Genomic DNA, 26,556 nt, shown 5'->3' on the forward strand with positions numbered 1-26,556 from the left:
ACTGTAAAGTTGCCAAAACTTTTGCACAGGAAAATGGCATTTCAGCTCCTCTTCTGCATTTGGGTGCTTCTTATCTTTTAAATAATCACAGCCAAATGTTAAAGCTCCAGCTGTGGCTGGCTTTAAAGAGCTGCTGCAAACTATGGGTGACACCATTTAAAAGGAAAAAAGAAGTGCCAGTTCTCAACTCTCAATTATTTAATTGATGCAGCTGCAGCTTTCAACATCATTCACAGTTCTTGACTTAGCTCTTTTTTAAAAATGGAAGGTAAAATCAGAGCAGCCATGTGCGTAAAGTGGTCACTGTGCCCAGGCTGCTTCCCAGGCCAGAGCACACTCAGACTGGAAGAAAAATGGTACAGTCAAAAGCCAGAAGAAAGCAATATTCACATTCATACTTTGTACATATCAAGACCAGTCTTATTTTTCATGCATACAATGTCTGCAATATGCACCCTGCCCCAAGGCTGTATTTTCATGCTGTATTATGCTTGATATGAAATTTGCTATGATGTTCACTGCACTTAAAATACTCATACACATAAATGAAAACCTATTCCACTGAATGAAGAGTTTATTGCAAAGAAAACTTTTTTATACAAAATCCAGGTACCCCAAAATGCATTGTGACCTGCACTTGATACAGCCTAGCAATGAGGCCAGTAAAGGTAGTAGTTAACCGAGCACCTCATCCCAATGAAAGATAAACTTTATACCTGTATCAGCCTTTTCTACATCCTTCTGTTTTCAAAACCCTGACTTTAATTAGCCCTTTTGAAGGATGGCTGTTTCATGAAGGTGATACACCACAGACCAAGCATCCAGCCATCAGAAAGCAGGTTACTCCAGGTCGAGGTGCCCACTGAAATACAGCATCACAGCTGTAATAGACTGACACCCACCTCTGCACAGCAAGGAAGTCCCGACTGGGGACTGTTTATAAACATCCAGTTCTGTGGACAGCCCATTTTAAAGCACTTGAAGAGTTACTGCTAATAGCCAGCACAGACACAAAGTCCTGCCCTGTCTGTCAATCCCAGAGAGTCTTCAAGAATATGCAGTTGGCTGGAAGAAACAGCACCAGGAACCTAAATCTAACTAAATGAACACACAAGCCGTGAACAGGAGGGACACATCACTGCCTTTCAACACAAAGCCTTCCCGGTGTGGGTTCTCGGAGGGGTTCTGTTCTTGTTCTCCCCCTCACACTGCCCAGGGCTACACCAGGGAGCAGGATAGGACAATGAAAAACATTATCATCTGTTGTGTGTGTTCACTCCAAAACATGTTTCTAGTCAGTATGCTCAGGAAGTTCCAGAGTGCAGATACCTAAAAACTTTGAACTTCACTACAAAATGGTAGTATCATTAAGCCAAAAATAATACCTATTAAATTTATCAATAATATGATTTTCAGAAACATTGAGGCACTTTGGATTCAAGTACAAATTTGAGGCAAGGAAGAAAACAGCTTGTTTAGACCCTTTTAACCATCCTCAGGAAACAAGACCATTTTGTGCTAACAATTACTTGGAAGTCTCGTCTGCAGCTCTTTGACCATAATATTCGTCTACAGGATTCCTCGGCTGTATCTTGTTTGTCCACGGTATTAGTACAGACATTGAAAATGCATTAAAATTGTTCTGTCAACATTTAGGAAAGACTAAACTCCTTTACGAGAAAATAAATTCTCAGTGAGACTGCACATTTCACTTTTGTGTTCACAGCGACAGCAAATGAATCCAGTGCCATCACAGTCAAAAAGGACAAGAGCAGCAAAGAATGAATATCCTGTCCCCACTAAATGGAAAATATTTAGTTTTTACCAATAAAACATACAAGGGAAACCAAAAGCCATATTCCTGAAGAGGTTACAAAAAAAGTCCGCTAACTTACCTAGGCTTGAATTGCCTTTTGCAATAGTGATTGTCTTCTCATACACGTTTTTGACTGAATTTGGGGGTGTGGAACTTCCCTCCAAAGATACTGGGCATCTCTTTTCCATTAAAAGCAATTGATCCTAACATAAGGAAAAATAACATTAGTTCAGATTACCAACATAAAAATATGATTCATCATACTGATCTCAACTACTTTTGCCTTATACAAAAGCCATGGACATAATTAAGTCAGACTCCTTATATACACATTGGTATAGTCAGTTCATCAAAGATCAAACAAACATCATGATTTCTGTTTTCATTCAGGCAATATACCAAATCTACCAAAAAGCATGATTTTAATTTAGGGACATCAAAATTAGTAAGATGAATTCAAGGGCCTCAGATTCATTCACCATAGATGTCTGACAATTTGCCAGTACTAAGTAACAAATCTTGTATGAAATTGCAGCTTTTTTAAGCATTTCTTAATAAGCCACTAAACAGAACAAATAAGAAACACATGTCACAGTGACTGAAACATAAAGGAATATTATGTTTGCACACAGCAGCATCACAGGTCAGTTTGTGAGCTGAACTGCACAGGCTTGCAAGAACACCATGATGCAGGATATTCACACCACTCCCCCTTGGTTTCCTAGGCCAGATTCCAGCTATGTGCCTCCTATTTGCACTCATGCCCCTGTGAAGGTTAACAAGGGCTACAAAAACTCCCGTGTCCTGCCCAGTGGGTACACTGCGGTCCAGCAGTATCTAATGATGTGAGGCCTTAGAAGACTTGTATATGCCCCTGTACTGCCAGGCTCTGAGAAAATTCTATCTTGATGCCAGAAATTACGCCCTGTTGGAAAAGTCTAAATTCCAAAGTTTTGGTGTGAGCTCACACATTTGAAGGACATTAATATCAAAGAACTACATGTGGTTGTTGGCCAGTGACAATTTCTGTACGGAATTCTTTGGCCTAATTACAGGCTTTCTGTACGCTTTTAAATTATTATCAAAAAAAAAAAGGAAAATAACTACTTTTTCATGGGGATCAAGCTGTGGGGTAGTAGCAAGGCTTATATTTAGTACAATTTCTGGTGCTGTCTGAGATCCTGTCCATGTTGCTGTATTTTCACTTTCATTTTGGTTGATATCCGAAACATCCAGAGTCAGAAGATCTGTTTTAGTTAAATCACTTGCAGTTTCCAGGCTACAGTCCACTACAGACTTTTCATCTCTCAGTCTCTGATCCAGATTCATGTTGTACAGATTCTTCTCAGATACACGGAAATCAGCTGCAGCATTTGGGCATTCCTCTCCAACAGACTGTTCAACACAGGAGACAGTGAACAATTACCATTCATTTGTAGTATAATTCAAAACCACATATCATGCTAAAACCTTAAACAAAAACTAATCTCATAGAATTTAAACATACTGCTGTAAGATCAGTAAGATCAACCTCATCTGCAATTCCCGACAGGCATTCATTCTACTATACAGTGAACTTGATTTCTTAAACAATTTCTTCTGCTTTATAATACCAGAAATCAGTAAAGTAAGTTACTAACTCTAACTTGGTACTCTTCAATAACTTTCTACTAACTACAGCAAAGTAACATTCACTTACACATTCTCATACTAGACATAATTCCATAAGTTTTTAAAATTCAAGCATCCAATTGTTTTTCTCAGGTGAAAGAACTTTGCAAGACCAATGTCTTTACTTTCAGCACACTTAGCAAGAAAAGATGAATTCCATACAGCTCAGACATAAGAATGCAACGTAATCATCCATTTAACTGAGCAGAAACATATTAAGATTTCTCTTTCTCAGAAAGAGTGACAAGTACAAACTTGGTCAAACCTCAGCAAAAAGTGAATATGGGGGATTTGAAGTGTCACAACAATGAAATACAATAATGCAATTACAGAAGCTTACTGGATAATACTTATTGCAAATCTAACAATTATGGCTGCAGTACTAGGACTAAGTTCTCTACACATTCGTTTAGACTTCCACAGTTCTGAGGTGCTGCCTTTGAAATGTTTCAAGGGATTTCAATAATCACAATATTCTGGAAAAAAAACCTTCAAATATTCTCTAGCTGACCTTTTAAAGTAAGTTATTTTAAAAACATGTATGCCATTAGATTTTAAAAAGATACATTGAGGACTCAGAGGTTAGACTTAGAGGCTCTGTATCAGTATTAGGGATTTTTCTCTGAAATGCAAAAAAAGTAGTCAGAAACAACTACCTCTATCTGTCTTAGTTGTTATCCGCTGGTCCTATTAATTGTTCTATTCTTTTTTCAAAAAGTTGGAAAGATTCCCAGGATTTGGGGATATTTTGCAACATTTTGTCTCAAGAGCCATAGAATTCATTTTTGTCAACTTTCATGAGGTGCATACATGCTTGTTCTGTCCCCAGACAAGAATCAAAAAAGCCTAACAAGTAAATAAGTAGTTTAAGTAACAGCTGAGAAGATAATTGAGCAAAGTCTAAATACAACTAATCTGTATGATATAATCAATGACATAATTTTCTACCTTTCTGAGAAAAGAACACGAGTACTATAATCTATTAAAATTATTTTACAAGGTTTCAAATACTTCTGGGACATCTACTCTGTTGTGTATCCATTTCCAGACCAGTGAAAACAAGCATCAGATTATACTAACCATTTATTTCATATGTCATATATACATATTAAGAGTTGCATCATATGCTTGTTTTTATTTTTATTTCACTTAAAGTCAGTGCTGTAATTTTTTAAGAATAACACACTTTCAGGAATTTGTAACTATAGTAACATGTGGCCTCACTAGAGCATCTTCATTTTAAGTATGTTTTTCATCATCTATTTTAAATGTGACACCAAAGTGACACTCAGAACCTGCCAACTGCCCTGCAGCCAGAAATAACTGAAATATCTCTGCATTCCTCATAGCATCAAGTAGTGCTGTTTTAATTTTTATTCCATTTCACCTGCTTCAAAAGTCTTCATTAATGAACAGATTTTCCCACTATGTTTGTTTTGTGAACCACGAATATGTTACTTGATGAGAACTTAATGCTCACCTCATACTGGTATACAGAGATGAACACTGAAAAGTCAGGACCATGGCATTTTAAAAGAACATGTAAACCAAAGCTATCTTTAAGTCGCTGCTGAAAATAACTAAAGACTCTCTAGAGCCTCAATGTACTACATAATGTAGATCCAGTCTCTATCTCACAAAATGCTCCTAAGCATGTAAAATGCATAATCCATTTAAGTAACAATTACAGAGTTAAACAATGCAAGCTGTCCCACTGGCACAGCAGAGATGTGCTCTTCTGTGGATTAGGAGAAACCATTAGAAGATGAATCTAGTTTTCCAACCAGCCTCTCATAAGGGCTAAATGTATTCCAGAAAGGTTAACGGCAGCTACTGCAGCTCAGCTGTGGCAGAAAAAGCAGCAGCTACTCTACTCAAGACCACAGACTGCAAAACCAGTGGTTTTCAATGATGACTGCTAGGAGAATGGAATTGGAAGGCTCTAGGTTAGTGAAATAAATCTAAAGATTTAAAAGAAAAAACGAATATGAAAAACCATGGAAAGAAACAAAACACAATCAGGTCATTATGAGTATGTGACCAAGAACCAAAAAAAGCTACCTGTCTTCTTAACACTGTTAAATAAATATTCATTTATTGCTTTAAATAAAAATTATTAGCAGAGTTTTCATGTATACATATTTAATTACAGCATCATTATGAAAATTTCATTCAAAACCACAGAAACATACTAATTTTGAAGCATAAAAGCAAAACTTAGGATGAAAATTTACTCTTGCTTTTCATACTAAAATACCATAGAGCAACACAGTCATTTTGTGTTACCACTCTTTACTATGCTTTGAATGACAATTATATTTTTCTAGCAGACTGCTCACCACACCTTTAATACTACAAACACCTCACCATACTCTGGCTAAATCATGCCTTATCTAGCAAAAATCCAAGCTTTGTGCCTCCTATCTGCCTCTCTCTTCAACAAAGACATCTGCAAGACGTCAGCATTACTCTAAACAAAAATTTAACTTTGTAACAAATAGAGCATTTTGATCCATGATGACACAAAACATTTATATCTGATAATACAGCCTGCTCACACTTAAAGTTTGCCATCAATAAAACCATCCTCATTTTTACCTTTGGAGTTGATAATGGAAGAGAAAAGCTGTCGTTCACCTCACCGCTACAGGCGCTGTCATGCAGAGCTGTCACTGAATCCTGGAAGACGTCTCTCTCTAGAGAATACTGTGATTCAAAGGTGGACTCATCCGCTAGATCTGCCTCGCCAGAGTCCACCTAACAACAAAAGCAATTCAATCAGCCAGGCTGTTGCCATCATACCACATAAGCTCCAAACACATGCACACCAGCCACTACATACTGATACTTTTCTTCTTTTTTTTTTGGTATTCCGTGTTTAGATTGAAATTACATTTCCACAGTGCAGTAGGAAAATTTTCTGCTTCCAGTAATAATCTGTATTACCACAACTTCAAAGCTTGCAAAGAATATCTGAAGTAGAGCCAGAGTCTGAACCAGAGGAAGTTGCAGGGCTGAGGCAGGCTCATGCCTATTAATAGAAGCATAAAGCATTGGGAGAATTCTGCTGTAGTCCTTGGTGTCAATATTTTGATTTCTTTAGGGCTTTTTTTCTTTTCTTTTTAATTTTCTTTTAAAAACATTAGCATGGAAAAAATAATGAGCTTTACTTAGTGCCACATGTCAGGAATGTTCACTTGACTCAACTTCTTAGGCTCAGTTATTTTTATATGCTTTTAAAAACAATCATCTGGAAACTGCAGTGCTTTACAGAACATTTACATGAAAAAATCATTACATTATATTTTTATTAGATTTTAAATTATTTTGGTTTTGCTTTTATTTATGAGAAATAAAATTTTTAGAAGAGTTTCAGACATAGACATGAGTTCATGGGTATTTTTGCCTTTTTTTTTTTAATGAAACAATTTTTCCCAAGACTCATTCTTTCAAATACTAGAATAAAATTAAGCCCTAAAAATCCTAATTTATGGTGCTTTATATACTACACTTTGATTATTATTTTATGTCCCCAGCAGAGCTCAAGAACATAGTGTAGGCCAACAAAAATGATCACTGGGTTAAGAGCCATGCCCGTATAATAAACTTGTATGAAGCAGATGAGTGCACCCACCTACAGAGATGGGACTAACTTGTTTTTCAGCCCCTGTCGTTCATCATACTATGAATTCATTATAGCAATAGCAACAATTGCCTGCAGTAATTCAACATATTGATTCCTTTTCAGGGTAAAAAGGATTTTTTTTTTTAATTATTTCAAGCCTGAAGACTTAACTACTAATCCAAACTGCTTCTTTGCTGTAACTTACTCTCAGCTCATCTTCTGGAAAATGCATATTTATTTTACCAAAGCTATGCTCTAAAAAAAGTATTGTGAAAATTCAGGACAGATCTGTAGAATCTGAGTACAGATCTGTCTACAAAAAAGAATTATCTCATATGTGCACTCTGAAAACATATCTTCAGCTGGGTGACTGCACATTTAGTTTCCTATTTTGCACATTCAATTAGAAACTGACAAACTTGATTGACAATTTTATTATGTCATGTATTTTCCTTGCTTTTTTTCACAAGTTTTTTTAAATATGAACCACAGACGGAAGTCAAAATTTTAGATAGTTTTAATCTGATCATTTCAACACATCTTTAATTAAAGGTCATTTAGAATATAAAACTCATGCTTCTTCTCAATGAATGGAGCAAGACAAACACTATTACCTAACTGCTAAAGGGAACAAACTGAAGAATTAAAAACATGCAGTCTGTTTAAAGGGAAGTTAATAAGCCAGCTTGTCATCTGCAAATGTGAAAAAACAGCAAATATGCTGGAAGCAGTAATGCAGAGATTTTCACCTTGACAGGACCCATTTCAGGTTTTTGTTTAGTTTTGAGTTTTTCTGTAGTGAACTAAGTTCTGGTGCTTAGAAACTGCTTCCCTGCTCAAGTCCCCAGAAAATAAGGGCCTAATAATTTCAACATTAGATCCAGACCAGAAAAATAACTATAAGGATTCACACTTAGAATACATACATATACATATCTATTCTGGGTTGGTTTTTTTTTATTTTGCGGGAGGAGGAGTTGGCGGATTTTTTGCTTTTTTGTAGAGCCCTATTTCCTGTGTCTTTTTAATCTGAGTTTTTATTGGTAACTTCTGGGCTATGTAAGGCACTGAATGCTCAGGTAAGCCGCATTGTTTGTACAAGTGAACACCTTTTGACCTTGTAAATCTCATAATCACTGATTGATGTTGAAGGCTGAAGAATATTATTAGGAGGAAGTATTTGCAGCTTTCAAAGACAGCACTCCTTGTAAAGCTGGATTACATGCAAAAAGGGAGTATCAAAATCTTTCCATGGTAAAGAAGTGATGTATTACGATACACAGAAGAATAAGCACATGAACATTTTGCTAAAAAAGGTGAGATTTCCAAAAGGATGCTCAGTGCATGCAAGGACAAGTGGATGCAAGGATAGCCATGCACTTTTGAAAACATCAGCAAAGTATGTTTTTTTCCCCCCAGTAATTAATATATCATAGGCCAGATTCACAGCTCATGCAAAAAGCTGAAGTCTCTAGATGCCAATTTCTACAATGTCAGGATCCATCCCACCTACGGTGGATGAGTAACGTAAAGACAGCAAACACTAAAAAATATGCAGTAATAACTGGACAGTGACAAGGCAACTCCTTTCACTACAAAATGCAAAGACTGAAGAAATCTGTGGTAAGTTGGGCCACTAACCAGAGCCAGCTCAGCATGGAAGAGGGCTGCATCAGCTGGCCCCTCTTCCTCAAGTGACTGGGCAGTGTAGAAAAAGCAATCTTCCTTAGCAGAGACATAGCCCTCCTCAGGTGAAAGCTGCAGAAAGAACGAAGCTCTGAGTCGGATGAGTGGCCTGAACACAGGAGGTGCAGAGTGCATTCTGCAAGGGGGGCAGGGGGCTGTTTAGAAAGGCAGATGGATTCCAAATGCAGCAAAGAGTTCATTTCAACCACAGTCATAGTATTCAGTAGGTAAAGAGACAACTTTTTTTTTCAAATTTACCTGAATTGATTCAGCTTCACACCTCATTCTGTAACCCCAAGTAACAAAAAAGGCTTATCCAGGTATACCACAGATCCCACAACTTAGTCTAAGCTCATTTTCAGTTTCTGTTCTTAATAAAGATATACTAAAACTGCCGCCACAGCTGCCAACAGAGAAAGAGCCTAGTAGCAAAGGTCTTTATAACCTTGCTAGACACAGAGCAATCTTGTTTGCAGGCACTCTCTGTTTTACAATTGTATCTGCCAGACTCTAGAGGACAAAACGTAATTCTGACTCTAAACCAATAGCTTTTTCCAACATAATTTGTTAGTAGGTGCATTTTGTCCAGTACTGCAAAAAAAGCAGTGATTATTTGCAATGTTAAATTAGTTGGCAAGCATAACAAAGGAAATACTGAAGTATTGCCTTATGTTTACAACTTTTGGGAACAGAAACAAAACCCCCATGTATTTTCTCTTTTAAAGTGACATCTTCTAGAGTATGCAATTTTTGATTGCAATTAAGATGGAGTCTCCAATAAAAAAAATAATTTAACAGAGCAGGTTAAAACATACTCTCCTACTACGAAAAGTAAAGTTTCTGGGAACTTAAACTACAGCCATTCCCTCCCACTCTCTCCGCAAAGATCTACTAAGAATGAAAATTTGGTATCTACATCCACAAGGATTACAAGATTATCAACTCCTGAAAAGCAAAAATTAACCCCTAAAACTGTGCTTGGGCTTACTAATACAGAGAAAGGTATCTTCCCCATATGTATGAACTAACGCCATTCTATTGATTTGAATTTAACCCATCAGAGACCTTAGTTCACTAGCATTCTTACTGATACACTATCTCAGCCACGACAGGTCTCCTTCAACTTCCTTTTTTGAATTGTTACAGACTATCTTCTAAAGCCAAGCCGGAAATAACCAGCTGTATAGATGCATACAAACTGAAGACTACACACTATTACATAAACAAAGTGTGCTGTATGAATACCAATATTGCATATATACTTGTGAGGGACTGGAATGCTAGTGGTCGATGAGTCAGACACTTACAGAAGCAGCAAGTGCTTTGTTGACCAGGCACAAAGTAATCACCCAGACGCAGAGAGTGTACACACACACGACCAGAGACTGCAAGCTGGGTTTTGAGCCAGATAAGGGAAGAAGCTAGTAAAAAGCAAATCCTGTGAGGTGGGATAGTGCTTTTTATCATGCCCATTACACAAGTGGCTCAGGTGTGAAAACTCCCCTCTGGAGAAGTGCCAAGACACTCACACATATGCTGAAGGTATTCATGCCTTGTCATGGGCTATAATTGGCTAAACTATGTGGTCCTGAAAGGAAGCTGTAATATCTTAGGTGTCATAAACCATCAAAGACTCTAGAAATGCCTCGTGATCTACAGTGTTACATGAGACAGTGCAGAACTTTCCATCCCAGGGGAAGTACCTGGACCTGGACATTCTCATCCAGCCTAAGTGTAATTAACCCACTGAACTTTGTGTTTCATGGGTTTCCCCTATCCCTGATGGACCAAGACTCTGACCAGCGGTTCAAACAAGGGGCATCAAAATCACAACAATCAAGGGGCATCAAAATCACAACAATCAAGTCTTGTCACTGGATCCATGGGTGGTGACTACATGCCTTTCTACCCTCATCCTTTCTCTTTCTTTTCCCTTATACATTTTCCTAAAGTATTACTTTTATGCTTTTATAGTGTTGCATTTCTAACCAAAATGCCTACATTTTAAAATTTGCCAAGCACCTTTTTCTATTTGTTGTTTCTCCCACACACCACCCAGAATAAATCAAACACCCTCTCTGAGCAGCATAACAGGCGTAACAATACTATACCCTGCAAAGGAAAGGATTTGGTAAATTCCAGGCAAATCAAATAAAAACAACTTTATGTCACCATCTCACACATTCAGAGAACTATGTAAAGTGTACAGCGTACAATATTATCCCTGTCAACTTTCAGCCCTGAAAGACTCTGCTGGTTGCAAGGTGCTTTGCTGTTCTCTCAGCTGCAAGACAGGTGTGCTAGGTCCTGCAAACACTACACCAGCCATACACTACCCCAGCCACTCCTACATGCAAGACAATAGTTGGGCCACCCAGGTGTACCCCAAAACACACAAAATGTATGGAGAAGTCAGGACCAGTATGTACCAGCTTGAATGACATGATAAGTACACACTGAATTCCCAAATCCTTACAGGCAGTGGTTTTGCAACTCCTATTTTAACTGTTCCTGTTGGGGCTCCTTTCAGTGCTTGCACTGCTTCCTCCAGGCTGCCATTTTCCAGGTTGATATCATTGACAAACATAAGCCGATCTCCGGGAAGAAGTCTGCCATCTTGCTCAGCCACACCCCCAGGAACTAATGAGCGAATCACAATTACAGTGTTTGCTGGATCAACAGGATCCTAATTAAATAAAGGAAGAAAAAGATTTCATTGTTTTACTCTTTTATATCTTGAAAGGTGAATTTTTATTCTTGAGCTTTTACGAACCAGAATTGTGTTAAGAAGTGTTGCTCTCCTCCAGATGAATCTTCAGTAGGAGCAAACCCTCCCGTCTGTATGGTCCATACATTTAGACCTCCACTTATTTTTAATTCTTAAACATGAAAATTATTACTCCTTTGTAGGTGATGTTCCATCATGTATCTTCAGTACAAAATACTACTAAATTGCAGAATGTTGTCCATACACATCAGAAATTCATATACTTCTTACTGCAATGGCGGTGTTGCAAACGCCATCCTCCCTTACACTCAGAGGTTTGAGGACACAGGTGGGCAATGTAGACTGGGGCAAATGTAACAATGTAGACTGGGGACAAAGGAGTTCTTTTCAATAACTGTCTGATACTTCATGATCTTGCTCAACTGAGAAAGCACTCTTCAAGAGGCAAGTTCTTGCACATGCCTAATCAAATACTTACATGAGACAGGAATGTACCGATACAGGACTCTAATCAACAAGACAAAACAAAGTGGTGTTTGCTTTTAAGAAAGAAAACTGCTTTTAAGTGACCATCCTCCAATACACTGATTTTTATAAAAAGAGCTAGCATCAAATACTAGTAACAGGAACATATGATTCTGCTATAACAACTATCACACATGCAAAATATTTGTGTGATTCTTACAGAACTACATTCACAAGGAACATCATGTTAATACTTCCAACATGCAGTTCACTTGAGTGCATGAACAGAAAAAAACCCCAAAAAATGTAATCATGTAACAGCTTTACTGATAGCAAAGGTAGAGAAAAACGAACATCTACAAATCAGCACACAGTTGTAACAAGTTTCCATGTCAAGACGTACATCTGAAAGGATGGACACCATCAAGGTGACATGAGAAAGCCACAGGAACAGGGAGACTGGTGAAAGTTGGTATGGGAGAGAAGTGTTGATGGAGGGAGGGAAGGAAGGAAGGACATCAAGAAGATCCTTATCATCTGATGGCAGTTAATGCAGTAAAAAGTATGCCATGGAGCAATAAGACACTTCACAAGTGGAAATAACTAGCAGTGCTGCAGATAGTGCTTGAGCCTGAGCACTGACATCTTCCTGACTATTTTAACAACAAATACTTGCACTGTAACTTTAGAAGGCACTGCTTGACACACTTTTGGGGAAAAAAAAAAAGAAACAAGCCTCTCTAGTCTATGTGATAGTCTTCCTTAAGGTTAGAAATTATGTAGACTTTTCTACAGGCCTGCCATTGTATAAAACATGAGGAATGTATTAGTATGAACATAATTCTCCTAACTTTAGTCACTGTTCATTGGAAATCAATTGAAAATTTGATGGAAACAGCAAAATACCAATATAAATCTCAGTGTAAATTTATTATTCACAGTCTTATAAGAAAGCAAAACTTCGGTGACAGTGAATTTTTTTTACTGCATATTGAAAGAGACAACAAATGAGAATACACAAATATTATAACATAAAAAAAAAGCTAAGTTTCAGAAAGCTGACTAAAGTTGTAAGACCAACTCACATTTGAAAAATATATTAACCAATTTAAGGCACTTCCCACAAGCCTTTACTACTGTTACCCATAAACAAAATTCAGTCACTAACCACATACGAACCCACCATTTTTCTTAATGCTCAGAAAAGGCTTAAGCAAAAATATGTTTCACCATGTGCTGACATGGACTTCAAATACTCAGGCTCATCTGTGATGTCTGACTGCAGAGCATCATGAGCAACATATTAAAGAGTAGTCACTGATTCATAAAAGACACTTGACTATGCCTTTATCCTTCACCTTATTTCTCTACACTGCTCTTCTCCTTATCAGTGCGCAAATGCAATCTCTAAGGCATAGGTTAATTCTAAGGAGTGCCCTGGGGCCGTAATTTCCACCTGGAAGTGATCTCCAGATGTAAATGCATATACTCCTAGGGACAAGATCCAACAGAGATCTGGACAGAGACCTGATTCCACAGCACCACAAAACAGCTCAGCAAAAGCCTACATAGACCACAGGGAGAAATTACTTGAGGTTCAATTAAAAATCATCCACTGGAAAACTGGGAACAGAAGGAATATTTGTTCTGGGATCCTGACCATGTGAAGGCAAGAGACAGGCACTAAGCTGTTTATTGGGACACACCAAGAAATATAGTTTAGATATCTAGGAATTCTGAAGTCAAACACAAAATGATGGGGATGTTTAAGCATGTCCTCGACAGACAGCAGATAAGCAAGGGATTTCAGAATTACAGTTCTGGGTTTTAGTAAATCCTGCTTTAAGCATTTAAGTCCTTTATTGGATCTTGCCCTAAACACCTCACTGCAGGTGCAAAATACATGGCTAAATGCCTAAATATGCTGGCTACATCATTCATTGTCCCTGGGTCACTAGAAGAGAGCTTTCTGAAAACCCTAGTATATAATGGATTATCTGTTTTTCTGAACCAGTATTACCATCATCATTAGAACCTGCAGTCTTAATATAATGAGAGGAATATGTAATATAATTACTGGAATGCCTAAAATTATCCTTAAAATATATAGAACATACTGCAAGATCCAAACAATATGAAGTACTTTGTTCTCTATTCAAAGAAGTGCAGAAGTTACCTGATAGTCCAATATGCTAAATCCAAGCCCCATACTCCCTTTCTCCAGCTCAATGTGCTGTACTTCTGTCTCCCACATTGCCAAAGATGAGCTTTGCACCTCTTCCACACTCTGACCCTCATCGGCTGTTTCCAAAACTGTTCCCTCTGTGTCTGAGGAGCCAATGAATCCAAGTTCTATGTGACCCTGATAAAAACAGTAAAAAATCACCAATAAAATGTAAAGACTTGTGAATCTGTAGAGACAAACCCCTGCTTAAAAAAAACAAGATAAAAAATAGGTGATATATCTCTAAATACAGAAGAAGTGCACTCAGGAGATTTAATGTACTCTGAAAAACCTAGCACAAAATTCAAATATCCTTTATGCTCCACGTATATTAAACTACTGACTAGAAAAATATTTACAAAATGGAATTTCTGTCAAACAAAAAACTTCAAAAAACTTTATTAGTATATGCATTCAAATATACAGGAAATATATGTTATTAAATTGTATGTCTAAAATATGCCTTCATTAAACATAATCATACTGACAGTATAGTATAGTAGTAGTCAGAATATTTAATAAAAGTAAAAACAAACACACATGTACATACACAGACTGTTCTTCAGTCTGTTCTTCACTTGGTTTCATAGAGAAGTTTAGAAACTATAAGCTGAATTTGGTGCCTTGCTCGGAACTCAGTTAACTGCTTCTCTTTTCATACAAATGCTACTGGTTTGTATACTACACCCTGTGCTGTTCCTACATGTTTAGTTCACCAGCCTGCCCAGAGCTGTGCACTTACGAGCGACAGAAGTGTCAGTCGATGAATGCAGACACAGTTATGTGCAATGTGAACCCAGAAAGCAAAGCTCAAAACTAGATTAAATACACTCAGATTCTAAAGAACACACAGTTCAACTTGCCATACCCCTATATCTCACCTACACAACATAAAGTACGGTACTTAGAAACTGACAGCCCCACATCCTAGAATATTTTTATCTATGACCAGGCAGGATTCATACCTTCTGGTGGCCTAAAAATGGCTGATAAACATTATTTGCTGTTTCCTATTTGTCTGGCTCCAGTTTAAAAAATATTAGAACATATTTCTAGTCATGTAGAACTTCATCTGTTTTTTTCTCAAGGAAACTGTCATTTTCAGTGATTGTTTAAAGACAAAATACCTTTTCTGTGAGTTGAACCTCAGACAGGCTTAGACTCTCTAGTATTTCTGGTTGAGTGATGGGTGGAGCTACTGGACGACAGCACACCATTGTCACCTTAATAGGCAGCTCTTTCAAGATACTGACCACATCCTTGTGGTTTTCTCCAAGCAGAGAGATCTGATTCACCTCAATAAATAAATACACAATGGTTAGAACTACAGAGTATTTATAAGTACAATAAGCAAAAATGAGTAAAAAAAGCCCAAGAAAATCCCAGCTCACTTATCACCTCATTAAAAAAAAAAGTAAAATAAAAGCAACAAAAATCCTCATGCTAATAGACACTTTCAACCCTTAAATTCTACTCAGCTTGGTGCTCAGCACCAAGGTACACATCGAACTGAATGTGTAGTCTTTTAAATTCCATTACGTCACCCTACAAACACCACATACACTGTAGCTTCATATTTCTTGCATTTATGTAAACCAAATTCACATCTTAATTCCAAGAAAATAATTTAGAAAAGTAATTAGGTGTTTAGTCCCTTCACTGAATAGGGATAATCCCATCCAGTCTTAATGCTTTTGCTATATATTCTTTTTTTGGTGACTGTCTTGGTTTCAGCTGGGATAGAGTTAATTTATTCTAAGTAGCTGTGCAGCACTGTGTTTTGAATTCAGTATGAGAATAACATCGATAACACACTGATGTTTTGGTTGCTGCTAAGTTGAATCAAGGACTTTCAGTGTCTCGTGCTGCTACTGAGGAGGTACAAAAACCAAAAAAAGCTGTGAGGAAACACAGCTGGGATAAGTGACCCAAACTGACCAAAGGGATATTCCACACCCTAGAGCATTATGCCCCCAGTATACAAACTGAGGAGTTAACTGGAAGGTGTGCTGTGTGTGATCAGGGCTTGGGTACAATGTCTGGCATTGGTCAGCACGTGGTGAACACTTGCATTGTGCATCACTTGAGGGTTTTTTTTTTCCTTTTTATTATCATTATTATTATACTTTGTTTAAATTATTAAACTGCCATTATCTCCACTTAAAAGGTTTTATTTTTGATTCTCCTCCTCATCCCACCAGGCTGGGGGTGAGTGGAGTGGGTGAGCAAGTGGCTGTATGGTGCTTACTTGCCAGCTGAGCTTAGACCACAACAGAGACTCATGTTTGTATGTGAAAAGTCAGGTACCAGCTGAGAAATGTATATAAGCATACTTATTCACATAAATATATGTAAGTACATATGAAGTGACTACTCAACCACTAACTGGCATGCAGTTAGATATGCATCACTCCCATGGTCATAACCTATGAGAAGAAACTTACAGCTCAAAAACCTTACTGAATGCAGACTAAGATAGAGTAGTATTTTATCTTACTTCCAGCAGCTCATCTCCACTGAACAGCTTGCCACTTCGTCCAACTGGCCCTTCAGGTAAGATAGATCTGATGAAATGATGACCCACTGTAGCTTCAAGACTTATCCCTAACCCACTGCTTTCACTAAACTTGTTAACCACAGCCACCTAAAATAAGACGAAGAAATGGTTACACTTGTCACATTTACAGCCAGATCTGTTACCTTCCATTTCAATTTACATGTAATGAGGTCAAAATTCCAGAAGTGAGAAACCAGAAGTACTGTCATATGTAATGGGGACAGTCAGGTAAAAACTAACTCTGTGATCACATGCCACTTTGCAATATACAAGTGAGAACTGTTTATGACAACAATGTATCTAATAATACATACTTCTGCAGACACTACATCTATGACACATATTTTGCAGTATCTCCTAAACTCAGATACCACGTTTAATCTGTATCTACAGTATATGTTCTATGAATTATTTACATCATTACATTACACCATTTATTCAGTATGCAGAATGGGTATGAAGTCTCAAGTTGTATCTAATGAAGGGAGCTTTGAAGTTAATATTAAATATTGTTTTTTTCTCTAATACACATTTATCCTCCTGAAGCTAGAAAATCAGTGAAACAATAGTCATGGGCACAGTAATCTAATGAGTCTGTTATGGTTTTGATAAAATACAGAAAAATACATATCTGCATTCAAAATCTATAATTAAAATAATCTCAACATACTAAGGAACGTATATGTAATTTTTATACATGAAGGAACAAATACAATACAAACATATTTCTATCCATATGTTGTCAACATAATAGATGGACAGATGGACACTTAACAATAGTAAACAAAATTTACCTACCACTATTTCGTAATTAGAACCCATAATCCTCTGCCATTTCATCTTTGTTGTTGCTTCTTCTGTAGTAGTTAGCTGGAAATCTAAAATTTATATTTAAAATTATTGTGACAAAGAATTAAAAAATCTAGTCAATTCCTATAACTGATAAAGTATATGGAACATGCACAGTGACACAATCGTTCCCATGATGTCAGAATTCTCCTAAATAGGACTACAACCTCGGTATGTTTAGTCTCACTAAGCTTGGGTTTACCAGAGGAAAAACTCACAAAATAGTATTAAGATTCCAACCATGCAAAACCAACTGTGTATTCTGAAAGACATGAAATTCAGTCAAATAATTTGGTGTATGTGGCTGTGAAGAAAGGATACGTATTTACACTAGCCTCAGAGTTGAGTCAATTCTTTGCCATTTTTCAAGATAATAGGCATAAAGGAAATTAAAAGGTTGCATTCATGCCCTGTGTTAAATCAGACTACATGTGGGCTGATCAGACTAATTCAGGGGGATGGCCAAAATACTCAAAAACATAAACTGTGTACTGATCCTTTTGAATAGACCCTGAATTTTACAGAGGATGTCCAAAAACACAATCTGGAGATTTTTTTTATTTTTAAAACCATGAGCACAACTGTGAAGACTTTACTGTAAGCCCTAGAGGTCAATAATAGAATGCAAGAAGTCCAACCTCTTTGCTTTTTTTTTTTTTTTTTTGCTACTCATGTATAAGCCCACATACAATGACATAAAATTCTAATAGCTAAAGAACAGCAACGAACTTGGAAAGGAAGGGGGAAAAGTTCAGTAACAGGCTAGGTAGCAAACTGTGGAAAATCTTAATTCTATTGAACATTTATCTGCAGGTCTGAAAAAAAGAAAAATGCTTTCTTCCTGCTCATTTTCCCCTCATTCACATTGTCTAGGCTCTACGGCAGAAAGCAATAAAAATTAGTATTTAGATACAACAGCCAGCAGGCACAGCAAGTTTAACAGGATACTACATATTCAAGGTCCATGGTCTTGGCTGTGTCTACAGTAAATATCAAAATAAACTCTTCAGATCTGAATGCTCATCAAAGGCAAAGACAAGGATCTTTATTACAAAGTTCTTGAATCCCACTGATTTTAGTAAGAATAGAAAACGACTAAGAATCTCAAACACTGTTTTAAGTCTAGTCATTGCTCAGAGACATTACTAAGCATAAAATCAGATCTTGCATGGTGTTCAAATAGGATATTGCTTTCCCCAAAGCCAAGACACAGTATCTGAAGGAAATACATTAAAAAGAAATGCCTTCAGCTATCCAGGAAAATCAAAAAGCATAATTTATGAAAAGATACATTTTGCAGAACTTTTCAGTTCCCCTTTTTACTCTGGAAGCACAAAAATGTTACACATCAAGTTAACACATCAAGTTATGTCTGAATCTGAAAAACATATCATCACACAGGACTTCTGAAATGCAGAACAGTGTTCTAGGAGCTCAAGCAGGAAAAAAATACCCATTAGGAAATAAAAATTTTGACAAAGTGTATGGGAAAATTTGGAAAATACCAGTGCACCAGAACTGACTGAATTTCAAACACTATCAGACAATACAGATTGAAATAAATGTAAACCCAAGAATTTGTTAAAAGGAAATTTGTCGGAAGATGTAGAAGCCCTGGAACTGTAGCTGGGCAGTAAGATATTGTAAAGATAATGGGGAATGGGGAGGAAAAAGGTTTTTTTCTAGACTAGACTAAAAAGAGTAGCTATGCAAACCTAGACTAGGAGAGGGCTGAGCAAGTAGCCAAAGCAGACTGCTTCATGTGACATCTTCAGCACGTAATTACTTGCAGGCACATATGGTAGTCCTGCTCCTACAGCACTCATGATCAAGAGTACACGATTAAATGTACAACTACTTTGACTTTGTAGTTCTACCTCAGCTACAGAATGCACAGAAGATGGAAAGACACACAAAACACCTGATCTTTGTGTAAGCCCACTGAAGTGCACTTTCACAAAATAAAATATTAAACCTTGAGAACCTGTTTCCTGTTGTTTCATGTCATCTCCAATATTTACCACACTGGCACTGCATGACAGTGATGGGGACGCCTGTTCTATTTCATTGTTATCTGAAAAAAAAGAAGAAATCTTTTCAGCTATTTAGCTATTTTGTATGTTTAATACTCATCAAGCTCACAGGTATGCTCTGGGGCACCAACTCTCTTCTTCACTGGACTTCAGAGTACCCATATTTGGCAAATGAAATCTGGCATGATGGGCCCACAAGAAAAATCACATTTCAAAGACACTGTCTTCTATTAATGCTTTGCCTTCTCCAGTGAGTTTTCAATGGAAAAAAAACCAACAAAAAACCCAGCACAACTATCAGTACCTGCATTTCTATGACTGAAAGAAAATATATCTAAATATAACATCTTTTAGCAATCTTGTATTAATTTATTTCTTTTCCTTCGTGCAATTCAGAAAGCTGACACTGAAAACATAAATGCTACAGACTTGGAGATCTGCACACCTGGCACACTTTTCATATGTAGAAAACCCCTCCTACCATCAAGTTCTGTTACGTATGTTTCTGCCTGTCAGATGTCTTGAACACCTGCTGGCTAGAGAAACAGCATTCTGAACATTTCATCTATATTTCTTATTAAAGGTAGGAGTGAGAGGATGACATACAGGTAACACGCTAGCGGGTCTTTGAAAATCTTGTGCAAGGTGGGGATTAGGCATCCGTTGACTATTTGTGACATACTTTCACTGACACCAAATTACAACACAAGCAGCTGCTTTGTGCTTCCAGCCCTTGTGCAGGGTATCTTGTGTTTAAACACACTGACTTTCAAGATCTGGCACATATACTCAAATATGTGCAGAATATGCAAGTTAAACCTGCACTAATCTCATGTCATCAGCAGCCAAATTAATACTGGTCTTTGGCTTCTGAACATTTTACACATCATTGTCAATACCCTATCAGCTTCTAAATACAGGCTACTCCTCTCATACCTGAGGCTTGTAACAAGAGTGAAAGGGGATGACATTGGTTATGCTCATCAAGGAGGGTCTTTCTCTGCTTCCTTTTGAATGCACTCTTGAGCATGAATAAAACATTTGCTGCCTTCTTACCATTCAAAAATTTGCAGGATCAAAGTCTTGAAGCAATTCAGCCAGAAGTGCAATCCAGGAGAGAACTTTCAACACTCACTTTGAAAATGTAGCAAATAATACCACTGTGTCTAAAAGATTAATCAAACGACAGTAGACAAAATTCCACCCTCATGTGCAGCAGCTTTGCACAGCAGCTCTGCCATCTGTAATAGGTACCCAGAATTACTCTGGCCCGTTTTATTTCCAGTTTGCATTTGAGAAGAAAAATGTTTCAAGCCAACTTTACAGAAAAGCCAGTTTTAATTACCTTTGGCTGTAGTACTATCCATTGTTTGGAAGAGTAAGTCCTTTTCAACAGGAGCACTGAAGTCCTCCTGGGATGGAATATGATTTTCCTGCTTAAGACCTCTTCTGATCAAAGTGAGCCGAACTGTTTGTCCTGTGTGCCGCAAAACTTCAACTGCTTGCTGGTTAGTAAAACCCTGAAGATTTGTTCCATCCACCTGCAGGATTAAGCAGCTTTTCAGTTCACCCAGGAAGAAAAAGTTCAGGGCAAAACAATGCAGTGAGCTCTTAGCATCTGTTAGCCTAAGCAAAAAGCAAGTGGAGGAGCAAGTGTGGGAAATGAAGTTGCAGGGAGCTCTCTCACGGAGAGCCCGCAGGTGCTGACAGAATACATAAACGACATTGTGCTTGAGCAGGTAGAAATGGATACATGTTTCGATCTGCAGCCTTGGCGAAAACTGCCTGACTTAGAGCAATAAGCTTTTGCAAAACTAAAGCAAATGCAGTTTTGTAGTTTCGAAATAAATATGCCTTATAAGAATAGAAATGTAGTAAAAATATACTTTATACAAGAAATAATAGTGATAAATAAAAGAGTAAAGAGTCTTGAGTTTAATAATAAAGTTTCCTAGAAAGTTAAGATGTATTAGTGTAAGCTTGTGCAATAGGCTATAATAGCAATATGTTTATTGGATAAGAAAGTATGCATTGCAGCAAATTATACACTGTTGATTGGTACAAATGTGTAGCAAGCTTTGTGGCATTTGCTTATTGGCTAAAAAAGTTATAAAAAGCCTTGTAGAGAGATAGTGAGGCAGGCTGCTGCTTCTTCAGCAAGCTGTGTTGCTACCTCACTGAGTTGCTGCTACCTGGCATCTGTACCTGCTGCTGCTTCCAGGCCTACCACTTCTGCTATTGTTACTGTAACTACTGCCTTTGATATTAGAGATGCTGTTCGTAATGACTCTGCTGTCTCAACCTACAATAAACATGAGACTGATTCAGCAATAAATCATCTCAGTGACATCTCGTGCACACCTTAATCCTGGGACAATCCTGGAAATCCTGACAAGCAAGAACAAAACCTGTACAACTTTATGTAACTGGATATGCTAAGCACTCCCACTGAAGTACCCCACAGCTAGGTGACAACCAGCACCACAGCAAAGAGGGGAGGAGTGCCCACCATGGTGCAGCCAGGAAGATCTGCTCTGCAAGGTGGGAGAGGATACAGCATGTGCTGTGCAGGGCATATTGTGCAGCCTTTCTGCTCAACCACTTCAGCCATCCCTACCTCCGAAGAGAAAATACTGGGTGAATAAACCAACACAGCCATGGCTAGGAGTTCTGGAGAGAGGAGAGTAAGGAGAGACACATCGATCCACTGTGGTAGAAAGACCTACAGAGAGCAGTCATTCTGAGGTCAAGTAAACTCAGATACAGAGAAGTCTACTAATGAACACCATGAAGTCCAATTTCCAAATAAAGCACTGTTGCAACAAATCAGATGTTATTGATGGGTCATCATTTTAATATTTTAAAGAATAAAATTTTGGCCTCCTCTGTTTGAGACTATTTGACTATCTTATTAACTCAGAGGTTTTTTTCTGAAATTCAAAACTTTGGCATTTCTTAATTCTATCCCATTATCCCTAGCACCCATCACATTTTATTCTTCTCCTTGCAAACTCCACAATATCCCATTATTTCTACATCTACCCCACAGGGCCTTAAATTTCTTAAATACTTCTTACAATACTATGTTCCTTGACTTCTGTATTTGTTTCTGCCTATCTACACAACACATATACTTCATTATTTTAATTCCTCCTACATGAGGAATGGATCCCCTGGACCATTAGTCATTTGTCATCCATGTCTCAAATTCTTCTAAATATAAAGTAACTAAAAATCAGCTGGGACTATTTAACTTTTCCTCTGCACTTAAACAAACCATATTTAAAAAATGTTTATTATTCTTCGGTGTCTGAGATCACTCAAATAATTTTCTCCTTCTGCGTTATCAGTAGAAGAAAACAAACTTCGGAATAATTCATTTTAGCCATTTGTACTCAGCATATAAATCATTACAAAAAAGATACATACTTCCACAAACAAACATGTGGACACTTTTGGAAAGAGTTCGTAACCTGTTCTTAGTGCTGTCTTCACACAAATGCAAGGACAGATCTATGAGAGACACAAAAATGCACTCCCTGCATTCAGGACCTGATTTCCACCACACAACCAACAGCTTACAGATGAAAATATGTTCTTCTTTCTCTGAACACCTAAAACTTTATTGACACATTTTTTAAATCATTTTGAAAGCAGTTGCTCGATTTGAATCAAACTTTGAAATTTCACACTTACTAACCTCCTACTGATAAAGAGGATATACAATGATATAATCTCACATACAAAACAGATTTTTTTAAGAAATACAAGTTATGTGCAGGTAGCATATGTGCAGAAAACATGCAATGAGATAATCTGTTAAAAAAGGACTAAGAATTGCAACACTGACAGTAAATATTTTAAGCAAGCACTAAATGAGCCTTTCTTTACAACTTAAAGAAGCAGAGTTTTGTAGACAAGTGATCTCACTTCTTCCTGTGTTTACTTACAACTATAATTTGATCTCCCACATGGATTCTGCCATCATGTTCAACAGCACTGCCTTTTGTAATGCTTTTCACAAAGATACCAGAAGCTTCTGCGATGAAGAAACAGGAAAAATTAAGTTAACTAAGTTATTAAGAAACAATTTAAATAATGCAACTAAAGGCATCAGTCAAAGCAAGGGGAAAAAAAAAAAGAAAACACAAGCTCTAAGTAAGATAATAAAAGAATCATAAAGAAAGTAATGATTTAAGAAAAACATACATATTATTATTATTTTTGAAAAGAATGACCCAGATTAATGTCTGCTTGCGTTGGAGCAGATTTCATTCAAAATCTTACAATCTCAAATTCACAATTGTTGCTGCAAAACAAGAAATATTGTAACTTACTTTAATCTAAACATTGAAACCAACATTGACAAAAACCGTATCTCTGACTTTTTCCAGATTTGGACAGAAAACTCAGCTTGAACACACTAATCTTGCAATTTCTGATTTTTCTATGTACTTAATAACCATTTAAGAAAAAGCATGTTTGGAGAGTCAAATTGAGAAAATTATAAGCAAACAGGACTACATTTGAATCAGCTTTTAACTGCAGTTATCAGTATTTGATAAAAGGACACAAAGTTTTAAAAACCCCAGAACAACAAAATGAAACAAAAAAAACCCGGATCAAAACAGAAACATTTTAGCTACTAACTAGTTACTACTTTTGAATCAGAAGGAAAAGCAATATATAGAAAACAACTACAGAAGGGACATTTACTAAAGGAAAACATTTCAGGAAAATCACACTTGCCTTTGAAAGAACTTCTACAGCTCAATAAAGTGAAAATATATTGAGTTCCTACATGCACATTTTGCACAGCTTACATGAAAACAGGAAAAATAACAGCGTAAACTGGCATGAAATCATTCTGATGGTCACAGGCCTGCAACACTGGTATCAGAAATCTTAACAGTATCTACTCTCTCTGAACAAATGTTCCCACTCTGTAAAATGAATATGCTTGATGTGAAGATAATCCACTACAAAATGCATTTTAAAAGCTGTCAGAGCCTTTGCAAACCTCAAGCTAACTTTTAGCTGGGCCTCTATATGACAAAAGTTATAAGGAAGGAGGGCTAATGACTCAATTCAATTTAGGAAAAATAAGATTACATATATATTTAAGTCACCTCATTGACAAGTTTCTTTTTTTTTGCTGGGTTTTTTTTGGTGGGGGGAGGAGGAGTCGGGGTTTTGTTAAGCAGTTGTTTGCCCAGGTTTAGTGCATAATTACATCACTGGTCGTCCCAACTTCCAAGCATTTTTATATCCTGCAACAGCTGTATGATAACATGACAAGTTATTTGTCATTCACAAAAAATTCAGCCATGGTACTTGTTGTCCAGTAGTTTTATTGCTGCTTCTCTGACAGCAAAGTTGTTCTGCAACTGATAAGTCACAAAATTGAGTTACCTAATTAGTTCCTAAAACAAGAATATTCTCTAACATAGTTACATGCAGCACAGTAATTTCATACCCAAACACTAAATCAATTAAAATATGCTCTCAGATCTATCGCATGCTCTACACCTTAATTTGTCTTTTGAGGATTCAACTGGAAGCTGCTAAAGAGTGGACCTACACAAACTGTGATTGTCTAGTCCAGTTTTTCTAATCCAACAAATTATAGCTATAAATTTCCAATAACATAGCTTGTACCTATCCATACATTTTTCAAACAATATACATGTGGATACAAGTCAAACCAACAGATCTTTGAGAAGTTTTACGGCACATTGAACAAACATCCCTGCCTAGCAATACCGAATTTGCCAATTTCCCCTAGGGAGGCCTAACACAGTTCTGAATAATTTTTCTGAAAAATGTAGTGGAAATTACAAAGTAAAAATAAACAACCATACATGAACATTTACATATTTATTTCTTTAAATAAATATATTTATTGTCTGCCACAGCCCACAAGTAAAGAAACATTTATTATATCAAGAGATCAGTAAAGAGTTCTTGATGTGCCAGCTGCATTATACACATTGTTTAAAAATTAATAACAATACCTCTTAAAACTACTCAGAATTCTACTGTGTTGTCTTGTAAGAAGGCTAGTTCTAACAAAAAGGCCTCAACCTATTTTACGACAGTTTTTCAAAAACACGTAAGCACAAGCTTTAGCCGAACGTGAAGATAAAAACTGATTTAAAAATACTGAGGTGGGATTTTATAATATCGATTGCTTTTATTCTTTTTCCTTTACAAACTACAAATAGATTTTAGATGGGTAAGTGTTCCTTTAATAGAAGCTATTCCAAAATTAAGTCTTTGATGTACATACACCATAGTATGCAATAGACTGCATACTAAAGTGCAGGAATCAACAATTACCTGATGTCTTGTCTCCAATGTAACCAGCAATAGTTATTCCTAAACCCTGGTTGTTTTTAGTGAGTTCAACATTGAATTTCTCCCCATCTTCAAAGCTATCAACAGAAGCATCATCCTAATAAGAAAAGCATAATTAGAAAGGAAGCTTAATTTTCTTTAAAGTTACACCACATTCTTTATTGTCAGTAACACGCAAAATTAGATACAAACATAAAAAAGGAAGTATGGAATTTGCATATGTCCTTATTTGCTGTTCATCAGAGAAGCAAGAAATAGGTAACATTCCTCATGGTAAAGCAATGTAGGGCAGGTCATGTCCTCCCCACCCTACTGCTCTGGGATATTACCTCTAATCTATCAAAACAATTACTAAAATGACTGGTGAAATTTGTACAAAATGAACAATTAATTTCTTTTACAGTAAGTTACATATATATGTACATTAATATGTAGCTTGCTGCCTTTCTGGGACCTCCTCGGAACTAGCTTTAGACTGCTGTGTTATCAAAAAGAAGAAAAAAATTCTGAATTGCATTTTGCATTCTATTTGTTTAAATTTCTCT

At 36.9% G+C, this 26,556-nt stretch overlaps 1 protein-coding gene across 11 annotated transcripts in view; it reads right to left on the reverse strand.

Annotated features, from left to right (window-relative positions):
- MPDZ (multiple PDZ domain crumbs cell polarity complex component) overlaps nt 1-26,556 on the reverse strand; it is a 94,543-nt gene that overhangs the window by 51,128 nt on the left and 16,859 nt on the right. For 7 of the 11 annotated variants that reach the window (XM_017732874.1, XM_017732866.1, XM_017732873.1 and 4 more), the window contains 13 exons: nt 25,994-26,108; nt 23,605-23,693; nt 21,000-21,195; nt 19,597-19,695; nt 17,571-17,650; nt 16,713-16,859; nt 15,343-15,510; nt 14,168-14,353; nt 11,275-11,484; nt 8,754-8,870; nt 6,086-6,244; nt 2,924-3,211; nt 1,896-2,019 (listed from right to left, as the gene is read on the reverse strand). In XM_017732874.1, the coding sequence (XP_017588363.1) occupies nt 1,896-2,019; nt 2,924-3,211; nt 6,086-6,244; nt 8,754-8,870; nt 11,275-11,484; nt 14,168-14,353; nt 15,343-15,510; nt 16,713-16,859; nt 17,571-17,650; nt 19,597-19,695; nt 21,000-21,195; nt 23,605-23,693; nt 25,994-26,108 (1,978 nt within the window). The remainder of the gene's footprint in view (nt 1-1,895; nt 2,020-2,923; nt 3,212-6,085; nt 6,245-8,753; nt 8,871-11,274; nt 11,485-14,167; nt 14,354-15,342; nt 15,511-16,712; nt 16,860-17,570; nt 17,651-19,596; nt 19,696-20,999; nt 21,196-23,604; nt 23,694-25,993; nt 26,109-26,556) is intronic. The other 4 variants (XM_017732870.1, XM_017732867.1, XM_017732865.1 and 1 more) reach the window with 3 other exon arrangements.

Source organism: Corvus brachyrhynchos, unplaced genomic scaffold (genome assembly GCF_000691975.1).
Source record: "Corvus brachyrhynchos isolate BGI_N302 unplaced genomic scaffold, ASM69197v1 scaffold194, whole genome shotgun sequence".
Taxonomy (NCBI): Eukaryota; Metazoa; Chordata; class Aves; order Passeriformes; family Corvidae; genus Corvus; species Corvus brachyrhynchos.